General features: G+C 31.4%; 1 protein-coding gene across 1 annotated transcript; it reads left to right on the plus strand.

Moving 5' to 3' along the window:
- Positions 1 to 12,432: 12,432 nt before the first annotated feature.
- On the plus strand, positions 12,433 to 16,024 carry LOC118072215 (uncharacterized; the record flags this gene model as incomplete). The annotated part of the gene is made up of 7 exons (XM_035091905.1): positions 12,433 to 12,874; positions 12,941 to 13,088; positions 13,170 to 13,375; positions 13,521 to 13,717; positions 13,814 to 13,976; positions 14,049 to 14,188; positions 14,337 to 16,024. Coding segments are annotated over 7 exons (1,632 nt in total), but the record flags the coding sequence as incomplete, so codon positions are not given.
- Between the last annotated feature and the right edge of the window lie 1,212 nt (positions 16,025 to 17,236).

A 17,236-nucleotide genomic window follows, 5' to 3' on the forward strand; every position in this document is an offset into this window, starting at 1 on the left:
AGTAATGAATGGAGGGATCAGTTTTATTGGATGTAGTTGCAGACTTCGAGGTAGAAGTGGTCAACTCGATTGGGTTATAGTATGAGTGTAGTGTTTTCAAAAGTATTGACAGTTTTTCAGTGATATTAGATGGTAAAAATGCTGGTAAGTTGTCTCTAATTATAACAATTTTTAAAAGTACGTTTAGCAGATTATTTTCATCGAGGAAATCACATAGTAATGAATGAAGGAGTCAGTTTCATTGGATGTAGTTGCAGACTTCAAGGTAGAAGTGGTCAACTCGATTGGGTTATAGTATGAGTGTAGTGTTATAAAAGTGTTGACAGTTCTTCAGTGATATTAGATGGTAATAATGATGGTAAGTTGCCTCTAATTATAACAAGTTTTAAAAGTACGTTTTGCTGTTTATTATCATCAAAGAAATCCCACAGTAATAAATGGAGGAATCAGTTTTATTGGATGTAGTTGCAGACTTCAAGGTAGAAGTGGTCAACTCGATTGGGTTATAGTAGAAGTGTAGTGTTTTCAAAAGTGTTGACAGTTTTTTAGTGCTATCATGTGAAAAAAAGCTGGTAAGTTGCCTCTAACTATAACGAGTGTTGAAAGTAGTTTTGTGCAGTCCATTATAATCAAGGAAATCCCATAGTAATGAATGGAGGGATCAGTTTTATTGGATGTAGTTGCAGACTTCGAGGTAGAAGTGGTCAACTCGATTGGGTTATAGTATGAGTGTAGTGATATAAAAGTATTGACAGTTTTTCAGTGATATTAGATGGTAAAAATAATAGTAAGTTGCCTCTAATTATAACGAGTGTTAAAAGTAGTTTTGTGCAGTCCATTATCATCAAGGAAATCCCATAGTGATGAATGAAGGAGTTAGTTTTATTGGATGTAGTTGCAGACTTCGAGGTAGAAGTGGTCAACTCGATTGGGTTATAGTATGAGTGTAGTGTTATAAAAATGATGGCAGTTCTTCAGTGGTATCAGGTGGAAAACAGCTGGTAAGTTGCCTCTAATTATAACAAGTTTTAAAAGTACGTTTTGCTGTTTATTATCATCAAAGAAATTCCACAGTAATGAATGGAGGAATCAGTTTTATTGGATGTAGTTGCAGACTGTGAGGAAGACATGGTCAAATCGATTGGGTTATAGTATGAGTGTAGTGTTTTCGAAAGTGTTGACAGTTTTTCAGTGCTATCATGTGAAAAAAAGCTGGTAAGTTGCCTCTGATTATAACGAGTGTTGAAAGTAGTTTTGTGCAGTCCATTATCATCAAGTAAATCTCATAGTGATGAATGGAGGAGTCAGTTTTATTGGATGTAGTTGCAGACTTCGAGGTAGAAGTGGTCAACTGTATCGGGTTATAGTAAAAGTGTAGTGTTATAAAAGTGTTGACAGTTCTTCAGTGATATTAGATGGTAAAAATGATGGTAAGTTGCCTCTAATTATAACGAGTGTTAAAAGTAGTTTTGTGCAGTCCATTATCATCAAGTAAATCTCATAGTGATGAATGGAGGAATCAGTTTTATTGTATGTAGTTGCAGACTTCGAGGTGAAAGTGGTCAACTCGATTGGGTTATAGTAGAAGTGTAGTGTTATAGAAGTGTTAAAAGTTCTTCAGTGATATTAGATAGTAAAAATGCTGGTAAGTTGCCTCTAATTATAACGAGTGTTAAAAGTAGTTTTGTGCAGTCCATTATCATCAAGGAAATCCCATAGTGATGAATGAAGGAGTTAGTTTTATTGGATGTAGTTGCAGACTTCGAGGTAGAAGTGGTCAACTCGATTGGGTTATAGTATGAGTGTAGTGTTATAAAAATGATGGCAGTTTTTTAGTGGTATCAGGTGGAAAACAGCTGGTAAGTTGCCTCTAATTATAACAAGTTTTAAAAGTACGTTTTGCTGTTTATTATCATCAAGGAAATCCCATAGTGATGAATGGAGGAATCAGTTTTATTGGATGTAGTTGCAGACTTCGAGGTAGAAGTGGTCAACTGTATTGGGTTATAGTATGAGTGTAGTGTTATAAAAATAATGGCAGTTCTTCAGTGATATGAGATGGTAAAAAAGCTGGTAAGTTGACTCTAATTATAACAAGTTTTAAAAGTACGTTTTGCTGTTTATTATCATCAAGGAAATCCCATAGTGATGAATGGAGGAATCAGTTTTATTAGATGTAGTTGCAGACTTCGAGGTAGAAGTGGTCAACTCGATTGGGTTATAGTAGAAGTGTAGTGTTATAAAAGTGTTGACAGTTCTTCAGTGATATTAGATGGTAAAAGAGCTGGTAAGTTGCCTCTAATCATAACGAGTGTTGCAAGTAGTTTTGTGCAGTCCATTATCATCAAGTAAATCCCATAGTGATGAATGAAGGAGTCAGTTTTATTGGATGTAGTTGCAGACTTCGAGGTAGAAGTGGTCAACTCGATTGGGTTATAGTATGAGTGTAGTGTTATAAAAATAATGGCAGTTCTTGAGTGATATTAGATGGTAATAATGATGGTAAGTTGCCTCTAATTATAACAAGTTTTAAAAGTACGTTTTGCTGTTTATTATCATCAAAGAAATCCCACAGTAATGAATGGAGGAATCAGTTTTATTGGATGTAGTTGCAGACTGTAAGGGAGACATGGTCAACTCTATTGGGTCATAGTATGAGTGTAGTGTTTTCAAAAGTATTGACAGTTTTTCAGTGATATTAGATGGTAAAAATGCTGGTAAGTTGTCTCTAATTATAACAATTTTTAAAAGTACGTTTAGCAGATTATTTTCATCGACGAAATCACATAGTAATGAATGAAGGAGTCAGTTTCATTGGATGTAGTTGCAGACTTCAAGGTAGAAGTGGTCAACTCGATTGGGTTATAGTATGAGTGTAGTGTTATAAAAGTGTTGACAGTTCTTCAGTGATATTAGATGGTAATAATGATGGTAAGTTGCCTCTAATTATAACAAGTTTTAAAAGTACGTTTTGCTGTTTATTATCATCAAAGAAATCCCACAGTAATAAATGGAGGAATCAGTTTTATTGGATGTAGTTGCAGACTTCAAGGTAGAAGTGGTCAACTCGATTGGGTTATAGTAGAAGTGTAGTGTTTTCAAAAGTGTTGACAGTTTTTTAGTGCTATCATGTGAAAAAAAGCTGGTAAGTTGCCTCTGATTATAACGAGTGTTGAAAGTAGTTTTGTGCAGTCCATTATCATCAAGTAAATCTCATAGTGATGAATGGAGGAGTCAGTTTTATTGGATGTAGTTGCAGACTTCGAGGTAGAAGTGGTCAACTGTATCGGGTTATAGTAAAAGTGTAGTGATATAAAAGTATTGACAGTTTTTCAGTGATATTAGATGGTAAAAATAATGGTAAGTTGCCTCTAATTATAACAAGTTTTAAAAGTACGTTTTGCTGTTTATTATCATCAAAGAAATCCCACAGTAATGAATGGAGGAGTCAGTTTTATTAGATGTAGTTGCAGACTTCGAGGTAGAAGTGGTCAACTGTATCGGGTTATAGTAAAAGTGTAGTGTTATAAAAGTGTTCACAGTTCTTCAGTGATATTAGATGGTAAAAATGATGGTAAGTTGCCTCTAATTATAACAAGTTTTAATAGTACGTTTTGCTGTTTATTATCATCAAAGAAATTCCACAGTAATGAATGGAAGAATCAGTTTTATTGGATGTAGTTGCAGACTGTGAGGAAGACATGGTCAACTCGATTGGGTTATAGTATGAGTGTAGTGTTTTCAAAAGTGTTGACAGTTTTTCAGTGCTATCATGTGAAAAAAAGCTGGTAAGTTGCCTCTGATTATAACGAGTGTTGAAAGTAGTTTTGTGCAGTCCATTATCATCAAGTAAATCTCATAGTGATGAATGGAGGAATCAGTTTTATTGTATGTAGTTGCAGACTTCGAGGTGAAAGTGGTCAACTCGATTGGGTTATAGTAGAAGTGTAGTGTTATAGAAGTGTTAAAAGTTCTTCAGTGATATTAGATAGTAAAAATGCTGGTAAGTTGCCTCTAATTATAACGAGTGTTAAAAGTAGTTTTGTGCAGTCCATTATCATCAAGGAAATCCCATAGTGATGAATGAAGGAGTTAGTTTTATTGGATGTAGTTGCAGACTTCGAGGTAGAAGTGGTCAACTCGATTGGGTTATAGTATGAGTGTAGTGTTATAAAAATGATGGCAGTTTTTTAGTGGTATCAGGTGGAAAACAGCTGGTAAGTTGCCTCTAATTATAACAAGTTTTAAAAGTACGTTTTGCTGTTTATTATCATCAAGGAAATCCCATAGTGATGAATGGAGGAATCAGTTTTATTAGATGTAGTTGCAGACTTCGAGGTAGAAGTGGTCAACTCGATTGGGTTATAGTAGAAGTGTAGTGTTATAAAAATAATGGCAGTTCTTCAGTGATATTAGATGGTAAAAATGATGGTAAGTTGCCTCTAATTATAACAAGTTTTAAAAGTACGTTTTGCTGTTTATTATCATCAAAGAAATCCCACAGTAATGAATGGAGGAGTCAGTTTTATTAGATGTAGTTGCAGACTTCGAGGTAGAAGTGGTCAACTGTATCGGGTTATAGTAAAAGTGTAGTGTTATAAAAGTGTTCACAGTTCTTCAGTGATATTAGATGGTAAAAATGATGGTAAGTTGCCTCTAATTATAACAAGTTTTAATAGTACGTTTTGCTGTTTATTATCATCAAAGAAATCCCACAGTAATGAATGGAGGAGTCAGTTTTATTAGATGTAGTTGCAGACTTCGAGGTAGAAGTGGTCAACTCGATTGGGTTATAGTATGAGTGTAGTGTTATAAAAGTGTTGACAGTTCTTCAGTGATATTAGATGGTAAAAATGATGGTAAGTTGCCTCTAATTATAACAAGTTTTAAAAGTACGTTTTGCTGTTTATTATCATCAAAGAAATCCCATAGTGATGAATGGAGGAATCAGTTTTATTGGATGTAGTTGCAGACTTCGAGGTAGAAGTGGTCAACTCGATTGGGTTATAGTATGAGTGTAGTGTTATAAAAGTGTTGACAGTTCTTCAGTGATATTAGATGGTAAAAATGATGGTAAGTTGCCTCTAATTATAACAAGTTTTAAAAGTACGTTTTGCTGTTTATTATCATCAAAGAAATCCCATAGTGATGAATGGAGGAATCAGTTTTATTGGATGTAGTTGCAGACTTCGAGGTAGAAGTGGTCAACTCGATTGGGTTATAGTATGAGTGTAGTGTTATAAAAGTGTTGACAGTTCTTCAGTGATATTAGATGGTAAAAATGATGGTAAGTTGCCTCTAATTATAACAAGTTTTAAAAGTACGTTTTGCTGTTTATTATCATCAAAGAAATCCCACAGTAATGAATGGAGGAGTCAGTTTTATTAGATGTAGTTGCAGACTTCGAGGTAGAAGTGGTCAACTGTATCGGGTTATAGTAAAAGTGTAGTGTTATAAAAGTGTTCACAGTTCTTCAGTGATATTAGATGGTAAAAGAGCTGGTAAGTTGCCTCTAATCATAACGAGTGTTGCAAGTAGTTTTGTGCAGTCCATTATCATCAAGTAAATCCCATAGTGATGAATGAAGGAGTCAGTTTTATTGGATGTAGTTGCAGACTTCGAGGTAGAAGTGGTCAACTCGATTGGGTTATAGTATGAGTGTAGTGTTATAAAAATAATGGCAGTTTTTTAGTGGTATCAGGTGGAAAACAGCTGGTAAGTTGCCTCTAATTATAACAAGTTTTAAAAGTACGTTTTGCTATTTATTATCATCAAGGAAATCACATAGTATTGAATGAAGGAGTCAGTTTCATTGGATGTAGTTGCAGACTTCAAGGTAGAAGTGGCCAACTCGATTGGGTTATAGTAGAAGTGTAGTGTTATAAAAGTGTTGACAGTTTTTCAGTGATATTAGATGGTAAAAGAGCTGGTAAGTTGCCTCTAATCATAACGAGTGTTGCAAGTAGTTTTGTGCAGTCCATTATCATTAAGAAAATCCGTTAGTGACGGACGGGGGAGTCCATTTTATTGGATTTAGTTGCAGATTTCGAGGGAGAAATGGTCAACTCTATTGGGTTATAGTATGAGTGTAGTGTTTCCAAACTCAGTTGCAGCAGATTATTATTATTATGGCAAAGGATACGTAATTGACTAGATAGTGTTGGTCGCAGTTGGTCAGTCGTCTTCGCCCACTTATTGTGTTGTGTACAAAGACAGGTAATACATTTGCAGATTCATGGATTATGTCTACAGGAGATACCATGTAAAAAAAAACGCGCCCTGCATTCTACCTCTGGGGTGGTGTGGAAGTGAATGCATTTAATCCTTATTCATGTATTGTTTTCATTAAATTTACTTAACCAGTTCCAGACATGTGTTTGAACTGCTGAGACTTGGGACCATTACTTGTTCGTCGTTAATCGCTGAAGACTGAAAATATATGCTAACGTGCTACTTTTGTCCTTCTTATAATACTTGGTACAATACAATAATGATTTCATCCTATCTATTTTAATTCATGACTTACTGTCAGACACTGGAACACAATTACGCAAAACGTTTATGTAAATATTATTATGATTCATAGAATTTCTTTTATATGGTCATAGAGATTACAATCTAATTATAATAACGAAAGAAAATAGCAATTACCGTAATAAATACCGAAAAACAATAATTCAAAAGACAAAATTTTATGCGTTACTTCCACTCTTTTTATGAAAAGTTACTAAAAGAGAAACTTTCAGCTCTGGCAGCACCTGTATGTGCCAGCCTATCACCCATTTACATCATCGTGACTCATTCTACGATTCTGTGCTCAAGAGAACGCACATGCTTTCAATCGTTAGCAAAAACTTGCGATTTTTTCAATAATTTCAAATAATTTTATAAATTCGGTGTTTATCATGAGAAAAAGAAAACATAAATCCAAGGAACGCGAGGAGCATGTTAGGTGAAAGATCCAAAAACTTATAAAAGTCTTGAGGGAATATGACAGACGTCACTCTAGTTCCACATCACAATTGTCTGAAAGAGGTAAGAAGAGAGGGACTTGAGGACAACAAAATCGAATTAACAATTCGATTTAAATATGATTTTGATGCGGGAGCCTACTAGGTTTATCCCTGTCAATTATTGTTTTCTTTTTGGGCTTACCTTTCAGTAGGGATCGTATTACCCAAATATTTTATTTAATGCTTTACGTATTGTCCATATGAGGCTCTACAATTCTCAAAGACTGAAACAGAGGTTTCTTTGTTCGGTGTATTTCAGATGACTGGGCCAGAGTTAACGGTATCCTCGAGGTTTCTCGAGAAGGTAATGATCCTGTTGAGGATTGGCCATCTTTCGCAGTCACTCCTGTTAAACCTAACGGTCCAAAACAAATCCTTGTTTCCCTGTCCTGAGAAGGACATTTTGTTTGAGTACCTCGGCTCATAGGGCATCACTCTGAGGACGACTTTACTTCTAGTGACGGCGTTCCTTCGGACGTGGTATTCTTGCGCCTTTAGAAAGGCACAATGATACACGCATCTAGCCCAAGGCCTTACAATATACCACTACGAGTCCAACCTCAATTGACCGAAAGCACCCGGCTCTCTGCATATCGTTTTTCGATTTTGCAGCTCCGAATGCGGGCTTGGAATTCAGTCTCCCGTAGTACCAGTTTTATCCGCTTTGGTCGGCGGCCCCACCTAACGGTCCAGAGGAGATTTTGAATCTCCAACATCCAATAACGACATCTGTAGCTAAAAAAGAAGTAATAATAGAGCATCATTCTGTGGTGGCGCCATCTGTAGAATTGCAATCATCAGCGGTGACAGGAAATAACAAATATGGTGGAGAACGGTTCTGGCGATCCATTGGATGAAGATATACTTAGTATTTTAGGTGATTCTTCTAAAGAAGACATAGAGTTTGGAAAAGAGATTTACAAGCTTTAAAATTCCTTTTGTGACCTCTCCAGTTAGTCTTAAAAGACTTTCAGTCTCTTCAAAGTGAATTGACTTCAACAGGTCTATCAGTGATTTGTTAAAAATTAGAGCCATCTCAAAATGTAAGCCTGAAGAGGATGATTTTTTATCAGGCATTTTCTTGGTACCAAAATCTAACGAAGAAAAAAGATTTATTTTAAATTTGAAAAAATTGAATGGATTTGTTAAGACATTACATTTTAATGTGGAAGACTATCGAACAGCATCCGAGTTAATAACTAATGCTTGTTTTATGGCATGTCTGGATCTAAAACATGCTTATTTCTTAATTCCTTTACACGAATCACATCGATAATTACGTAAGGACATCTAGTACCTCACTTTGCTTTACTTTGGCTAATAAATGAAGAAAAGGATTCCGGTACAATGACTCCAATCGTTTATATCCTACAGTAACTCCACGAGAACGCTCCAGGACAGAGATTGTGAATTTAATTCAACAATCAAATGATCAATGAGAGCCAACGTTCTCAGACTGGAAGTTTTAAAAACCCTGAATTCAACAGAAATTATGAATCCAGAAAGAGTCAACAATGATTCATTATCATCATACGGATCGAGCCTAATCATTCAATCACTTAAAAACGACCATTCAAGATTTTCTGAAATTCGAAATACAATATCTTTAAGTAGATTTCAGATGCATGAAGACCTTCCAAAAATAACTAAAACTTTAGGCGATTTCCTTCACTTACTAGAAAAATTGAATCAAATCTCCGAATTTAATCTAAAAGAATTTCAAACCCAATCTAAATATTTTCTGTTACACTCGATTTAACAGCCAAAAAAATCTCACAATTCTTCTTAGAATGACTTTCTATTCCACAAATCTAACATCTAGATCCATGAAAAGGATTTTGATTATTAAAAGATTTCAAATTTCCTTCAGCAGAATTGCAATGATTATTATTATCATTATAAATTTTATCTTTTTTGAAATTATTGTTAAAATTGTTTTAATTATGACCTCCAGAAGTCAAATCTTCAATCGACTCAAGCTCTGAAGCTCTCTGAGTTGCTAATTGAAGAGACTCAATTCTCTCCGAACGAAGAGAAAATTGTAACTCCGATTTTTTTAATCCAGAAATGAATTGCAAACCAGCTATTCTATCTCTCTCCTCGAAAGAAACCGAAGGATATGCAAATTTGACAAGCCTATCTAAATCATTTAAAAAGTTTGTTAAATTTTCATTTTCAGACTGTTTTCTAGCCTGAAAACGACTAAAATAAGCTCTCGAAAATTGAGAGAGCCAAAACGATCTTCCAGAATTTTCTTCAATTTTTTAAAATTCCCTAAATCTTCTAAACTTAGGGAGTTTCTATTTTGGTAACTATTCTTTAAAAAAACTGTGCAAGTAATGCATAGAAGCGTACTACAATATGTAAAAATTAGTAAATCGCGTTGAATGAAGCTGCTCGCAAAATTATGATCAAACTTCACTTCTAGAAATTCGTTTGATTATTAAATAAATCTTTTTTGAGTCTAGAAAATATGCATTATGTACAACATAACTCTACACTGAAAAAACAGTTTCAGTAGGACCAGAAAATTTTTCCCTACTACCACAAAAGTGGTTTTAGCTTATTGACAAAACCGCAGTTTACAGGTATTCACAAAACTTTTTTGTATAGTAAAAAAACAAAGTTTTTTTATAGGGGGTAAAAAGGGTAACATAACCTCGATGTGCGCAACTATTCTCTATACAAATAGTCATTCAAAATTTGTAAAATATATTGATTTAAAAAAATGATAAGATTAGCCTCTAAATTACTTCTTCTGCAAAAACCTCTATGACCCTCTTGGATTAGGCATTTTTTCAGTTTCAACATTTGAGAATTATTACAGTTTTTTGATCTATTTAGTTTTCAAAAATTATAATTAAACAGCGAAATAGGAGAATAATAAGTGTTAATTCAGCAATTTAAGGGCAATTAATTTATTCACTTCATTTTTTCTAAAAAATATTTCAATAGATATTCTTACATAATATAAAAATTGAACATAACTAAATTATTATGAATATGAGTGTAATAAAATAAACGATTGTCCAAATCCGTTGTTGAACTCGCAGGACGACGATAAAATAATTTTTTATAGCTTATTATATTACCAAATCGAGATATTCGGACGTCTCTGTAAACGGTAAACAGACTTTTTACTGTAGTATCATGAGTAAGTTTTAGTCATATCACAAAACTAGTGTTTTAGCGCTACACAGAAACTGCGCAAGCGTACAAGAGCACATGAGGAACTCTCTTCTCAGTCCGACTATACAGAGCCACTTTACTGCTGGTAAGGATGCGTATTTCCCTAATCAGAATACCGGCTGAGCTAAAGAAAACTTTTCCGGTCCTACAAAAACCCTTTTTTTAGTGTATTTATCATTATGAAATGTTTTTGTGGTTACAAAAATGTTTATTTATATCAAACAAATGCTGGGAAATAATTTAATAAACGTATTTATCTCTGCTAAGTAAATCCTATCAATGCATGTAGTTTCTCGATAATTAAATATCATTTTCCCATATTAATTCTGCTCATATGACAGAAGTCATTTAGTCAATTATTTTTTCTTTGAACCTACATTTCGTATAAACTATTTAAAACAAGCTAAACTTACTGAAAATTTCAGAAAAAATTTGTCATTAGCATGCACCTCGTCGCTGTAACATTCCAACATATTTATGAATACACTCACAACGTGCTCGGAGTTTCTTTACAGTAGATTCATATAGTGTCTGTTTCTAAAAAAATCAACAACATTAAATAAAATATATATATATATATATATATATACTAAAGGGGTAGCCTAACTATAGCCGAGTCGTATACATGGTCTGAGCCTCATGAATTTACGAGGATCCATGTCAGAGGATCCAAACTTTCCTTTCGTACACAAACTTTATGTATGTCGTCGTTGCGATTGTAAAATGCACTCGTTGCACCTTTAGGTATACTGTACTGAAATGTTTCGTTTTTAGTACACAGCTTTTTATCGTCTGCTCGTTAATTTTCTAGTGCTACTCGGTGGGTAGTCCCCCTCTGAAGAAGGTGGATTCAAAAATTTTTTATTTTTACGGGAACTGAAATGCATTCCATGCTCTTTTAAGGTTATTATTTACAGTTCTAAATTGAATATCTGACTGTTGTTTCATTTTTAATCTTTAATTGACACGAATCAATCGAAAAAACTTCTTAATCTGTACGAAAGTATAATTTATTCGAAATAAATTACAGTTTATTATGTAAATTTTATGCTGCTCACAATCTTCTAGTAACCTGTAATAATGAATATTGATTTTCTGTTATAACAGACGAATATGTAACGGTAACAAGTTTCATAGAAATCGCTGATGTATAAGGTGCAATTTAAATTCATATTTTAACGATAGGAGGATAAAAAGCTCGTTAGTTACAACAATTGATATCATTTATTCCTTTTTTCTCCAAACGTGTTTTGATTTATTTCATTCTCACTCTTTATATTTCCTACACGGAAAAAAAAGGTGAAGTAAAATTCACATAAAAAGTGCAGTAAAAAAACTTTTTTTGCCTGCGGTACGATTTACAACAAACTGCAATAGAATTAACGTGATAATTAGGTTCGGATTACTTTATTATTTGTTGTTAATTGAACTAAAAATTGCGATAAGATATAAAAGATAATTAAATTAGTTAATGAATAAATAAAAATGATTTCATTTTTTGATAATTGAATTTATAATTAAAAATACGAAAAAAACAAACATTTTTTTCATTGATTTATTGATCGATAATTTACCGATCAATTATTTAAATTTTTTGAATTTATAAATTCTAGCGCCATCTATGTAACTGTTTTGAGTAACGCTAGAATTAAATAAATCGCAATAATAGAGTTGATCAACTGTTTCGAGTAATTTTAGAATATCTAGACACGCGTCGCTACTGCGAGTCTCACTCATTGTTTTGTTGTGATTCTTTGCCGCCTGAGCTTCAGTTTTCTGAGAAAGAGATACAGATCACATTGTTAGTGGCAAAATAAAAATTTTCGTATTATTTAGTCGCTGCTCAAGCGTGGATTTTTCTATCGACAACGTATATTGTTCGTGAAAATACATTATAAAAATATAGTGTAATATTATCTTTGTGTAAAAACCGAGAAGGTGATGGATCATAAATGAGATTGTTATTAAATCAAAATTGTCTGTTCCATTGTCAACATTAAAGTGATATTTGTGTATAAATTGTGTGTTAAGTTTGTAACAATGGATGAGTTTGTTAAACAACTTTTAAAAAAGTGGAATCTAGAAAATTTAATTGATCATTTCAACAGTAAGTAAAAAAACCTATTTCAACAATAGTATTCTTTATTCAAATTTAAAATATGAAAAATTGATTTATTTATAATAATTAGTGTTCAGAGGAATTAATAGTTTCACTCAAAAAATTTTTTAGGTTAAACTCAATTCTCTATATAATTTATATTCATTCTCAAATTTTGTTACTTTTACAGTCAATATAGTTGATAAAGAAGTTTTTACTAATTTAACTGATGCCCTTATTGTTGAACTCATTCCACAAATTGGATTAAGATATAAATTCTTAAAAGAATATAACAATTTTATGTCGAAATATAATAAATCGTGTTTTATTATTAATAACGAAAGTATTCATATAATTGAAAACAATAATAATGTAAATCATGATGATAGTTTAGAAGAGTCAAATCTTTTGCTTGAATCAACTATCAGCGGTCTTAATGAAGTTTTTATTTCAAATCTCAATTCTATTTCTAATGAAAAAACAATCTCTCCAATTCCAAAAAAAAAAACTGCACCAACTTCAAATCTTCCAACATCGAAAATTCCTATTATGCCTCTGTCTTCAACATCATCCAGTAAGATTTCCAGTTCTTCCTTTCAAATGTATTTATTTACTTTTTTCTGTGTCAATGAATATTTAGGAAACTCTCAAAATGAAATTAAACCTATATTAAAATGTTTTCGTGGAAGGCTTATTCTAGCAGAATTTAATCTTAAGAACACAATAAACCGACGGTTACTCACTAGTGTAATCATTGAATCAGAATTAGAAAACAGTAAAAAATTCAAGTACGTAGCTATTGATGGAATATTTTAAATTATGTTTTGGGAAGTTGAAAATTAACTTTCTTTATAATTGTTTTCAATTAGGATTACAGCTGAGAGATTTAAAAAGTTGACAAAAGATCTAGTAGAATTATTTCCTGATGAAGAAGAAGACTTATATTATACACCCTGGACAAAAGGCACAAATGGTCCTATTGGTGCTAGAGGACTTCTGTATGATAAATATATCAATCTGAGAAGAACTTTATTTGAATTAGAAATCCTTACTTCTGATTCTAATATAGATCAACGTAAATATTTTTTAAATTCGAATAACTTACACTATTCAATATTTTTGTTTTTTAAAAATGATGAAATTAGCTTTTTTTTAATTTTATTCATTCAATAATTGTTTACTATTCTAATATCTCTATTGATTATTTTTTTAAATTATAGATGAAATAAGCAATACAAACGATATTTTACCGTTGAGTGATTCATTATTATGGCTTAAAAATCATATAGAACCATTTAGTGAAGTGCTTTTAAAATGGCAAGAAAGTTTTAAAGAAAGATTGGCTTATCATACAGAACGAATTGATATGTATTTTAATACATTCAATGTATTGAAGACACCATCTGCTTATTTATTGGTAAATTTCATAGTTAATTCCTCTGAATAAAAGTATTATAATATATTGATGCATGTATTAAATACAAAGGTTTGCAAATGAAATTTTCTGTTACAGTTTGAATCAGATTTTAAACAAATTCATAAAGAGGCAGTTGATAAATTAATTCTAAAATGGCCATCGGTTGCAAAAAAAATTATTAATATTAGTAAGAAACGAAAAGATTATCAAGTATCGCAATACCTCAAGACTAATAATATATTATTGGCGAACGATTCAGGTAACTTCATTTGTCTTAACGACTTAAATATTAACGTTAATTGTAATTTTCATGACTATATTTTCTATAAAGATCTTGGTAATATTGAGATTATTGCCCTTGAATTACTTCCATTACTATTGGGTACAATAAACAAGAAATCTAAAAAATCAGGAAAACATTGGAGACCAAATATAACTGACATTAAGCAATCATTTCTTTTTCATGCAGAGGTAAATAAATTTTTATGAATTTCAACTCCTTCAAAAACGAAGTGTTTCAGAATTTTTTGAATTAAAAAATATTACAATCTCTGTTGTAATTTTTTTTAACATTGCAATTCAAGTTTCAGTTTCAATTTTATTGTTTTTTTTTCTACAGACTATTGATGAACTACAACCATATATAGAAAGCAAAATTAGGATTTACAAGCAGCATAAATTGACTCTTCAGCCTTTTGTAGTCATCATTGGACTATTAGATAACATCGAAAGTTCGTTTGTAGTAATAAATGATCAGCGATATGTTTTACCTACCCCCTTAAAAGCAATAGACACATGTTTTAAAATCATACACGCATTGAATGCAACTTACTCAGTAGAGTGTGAACACGTTTGGGAATTTCTAGAAAAATACATTTATGAAGTTACAAAAAAAACTTCATCATTTACATGTGTCAATCGTCTTATAAGTGATTTAAATAGATATAAAAATTAAATGTTAAAAGACTATAAATTATAATTTATCACATTCATTTTTACATATTCAAAATGAATATGACATTTGATGATTTTTCTATTAATTTAGAAACATTTTTGGGTAAATTCTGGTTATCATTGTATAACAACTCAATGATACCACGAAACTGTGTTCAGTTCATCGTTGAAGAATTGACAAAATTTATTAGAAAACTTTACGTTCCATATATAATAAAACAAATTCAATATTATTTAATAAATAAATGTGAACAAGTTGTCATTAATGATATTCCACGTATACTTAATTCTGCTATTAGTTGTTTTGAAATATTTTCAACTGAGCATAGAAGATTAAAATATTTTTATGACAAAGGATTTCTTGTATTACCTATTCAATATAAAATTGGTTCAAGAATTGTAGAATCTAAACGCAATGGAATTATTGTTTCAGAACCAAAGGATGTGTTTGGACAATATATTCCTTTAAAAAATACATTAAAATCGATTTTTAGTATACCTGAACTATACGATAAAACTAAAAAGTACGTTGAGCATTTGAAAAATGAACCAGAAATTTTATCTAATTTTATACAAGGTGATCTTTGGCGTTCTAAGACTAAAAATCATGGAACTAAATTCTTTTTACCACTTTTTATTTTTTTCGATGATTTGGAGGTCGGTAATGCTTTAGGAAGTCATGCAGGAAACAACAAATTAGGTGTTGTATATATGTCTATTCCATGTCTTCCAAAGCAGTATGCTTCACGATTAAGTAGTATTTTTCTTGTTTGTTTATTCTATTCTAATGACCGAAAAGAATTTGGCAATAGAGCAATATTTGCAAAATTAATTGAAGAATTAAATGATCTGAAAAAAAATGGTATAACAATATCTATTAAAAATGAAAATATTAAGATATATTTTGAATGTGGAGCTATTATTGGTGACAACTTGGGATTGCATTCAATATTCGGTTTTGTAGAATGCTTCAGTGCAAACTATTGCTGTAGAATATGCGAAATTCCTTATCTTGAAATGAATAATCAAACTACTGAAAATGTAAGGATTTTGCGTAGTCCAGAAAAATATGAAAAGAGTCTAAAAATAAACAATTATTCACTGACAGGTATTAAAGAAAAATGTATTTTTAATGAAATAGATGATTTCCATGTTTGCATAAATCAGACTGTTGATATTATGCACGATGTGTTGGAAGGCACTGCAAATTATACAATGGTCATTGTTTTAAATCACTTAATTTTTGTTGAGAATCGATTTTCTTTAGACACTCTAAATTCTAGAATCGATACATTCAATTATGGTAAACTAGAACTTTCAAATATGCCTCCATTTATATCAGCCGATCATATACAAATTAAAATGTCTGCTGCAGAAATGCTCTTTTTTGTACGTTATTTTGGATTAATGGTTGGTGAATTTGTAGAAGAGGATAACTGTGTTTGGCAATTATATCTGAAATTAAGACAAATAGTTGATATAATAACATCACCTAGAGTGTTGAGAAGTCATGTTGTATTGTTTAAAACATTGATTGAAGAGTTTTTAAGTTTGTATTTAAAATTTGCTTCTCATCTACAATTTAAATTTCATATAAAACTTCACTATCCTGCAATTATGTTGAAATGTGGACCACTAATGCATTTATGGTCTATGAGATTTGAGTCTAAAAATCATGAATTAAAATCTACCGCAAATATATCCGGATCAATGAAAAATATATTATTAACTTTGACTTTAAGGCATCAATTAAAAATGTGTTTTACAAATTATAATCCTTGTATTATTCAAAAATACATTAATGGTCCAATTATACCTAATTATAACATTGATAATCATATAAAATCTGTATTTGGTACTAATTCCAATGTCAAAGCTCTAAAATGGATAGAAATTATGGGTCAAAGATTTGAAAAAGATTCTATTATAGTTGTAGACTTAAGTCAGGAAGGACCAGAATTTGGAATCATAGTAAACGTTCTGCAAATTAATGGAAAATTTTACTTCTGTATCAATCATTATACAACACTCGGGTTTAACAGTCATTATCATGCGTATAAAGTAATGAAAAGTTTCAAAAATTGTACTAAGAACAAGTTAGTAAATATTTCTTCATTAGGAAATATAATAAAATGTTTGTTAATAAATAAAAATGGCTCATTGATGATTACAACTAGGTATTCATTATAATATTTTCATGTAATGAAATTTGTATTGTCAATGGAATTTTCTATTTTGAAATAAAATTCATGACCAGTAAATTGTTAAAGTGTTGTAAACTGTTTTCCTCAGTTTTCTTAATGACTCGTAATTACAATTATTTGATGATAATTCAAAACATTACTCATTATCTTTTCTGGTTAGTAAAATGCTATAGTTATGTTTGTAAAAAATTTGATGTCAAACTAACATAAAACTGTGGTAAAAAATACTGCAAAATATTATTGTAAATTCTACGGCAAATGCTATTGTAGATTTAACATCATTTAACCAGAATAAAATTAACTGCATTTTTTTTAACTATACTTTTGATATAAAAATTACACCTACGCATGTAGATTTTAC

The sequence above is a fragment of the Chelonus insularis genome, unplaced genomic scaffold (genome assembly GCF_013357705.1).
Source record: "Chelonus insularis isolate UGA/USDA-ARS -01 unplaced genomic scaffold, ASM1335770v1 contig_89_pilon, whole genome shotgun sequence".
Classification (NCBI taxonomy): Eukaryota; Metazoa; Arthropoda; class Insecta; order Hymenoptera; family Braconidae; genus Chelonus; species Chelonus insularis.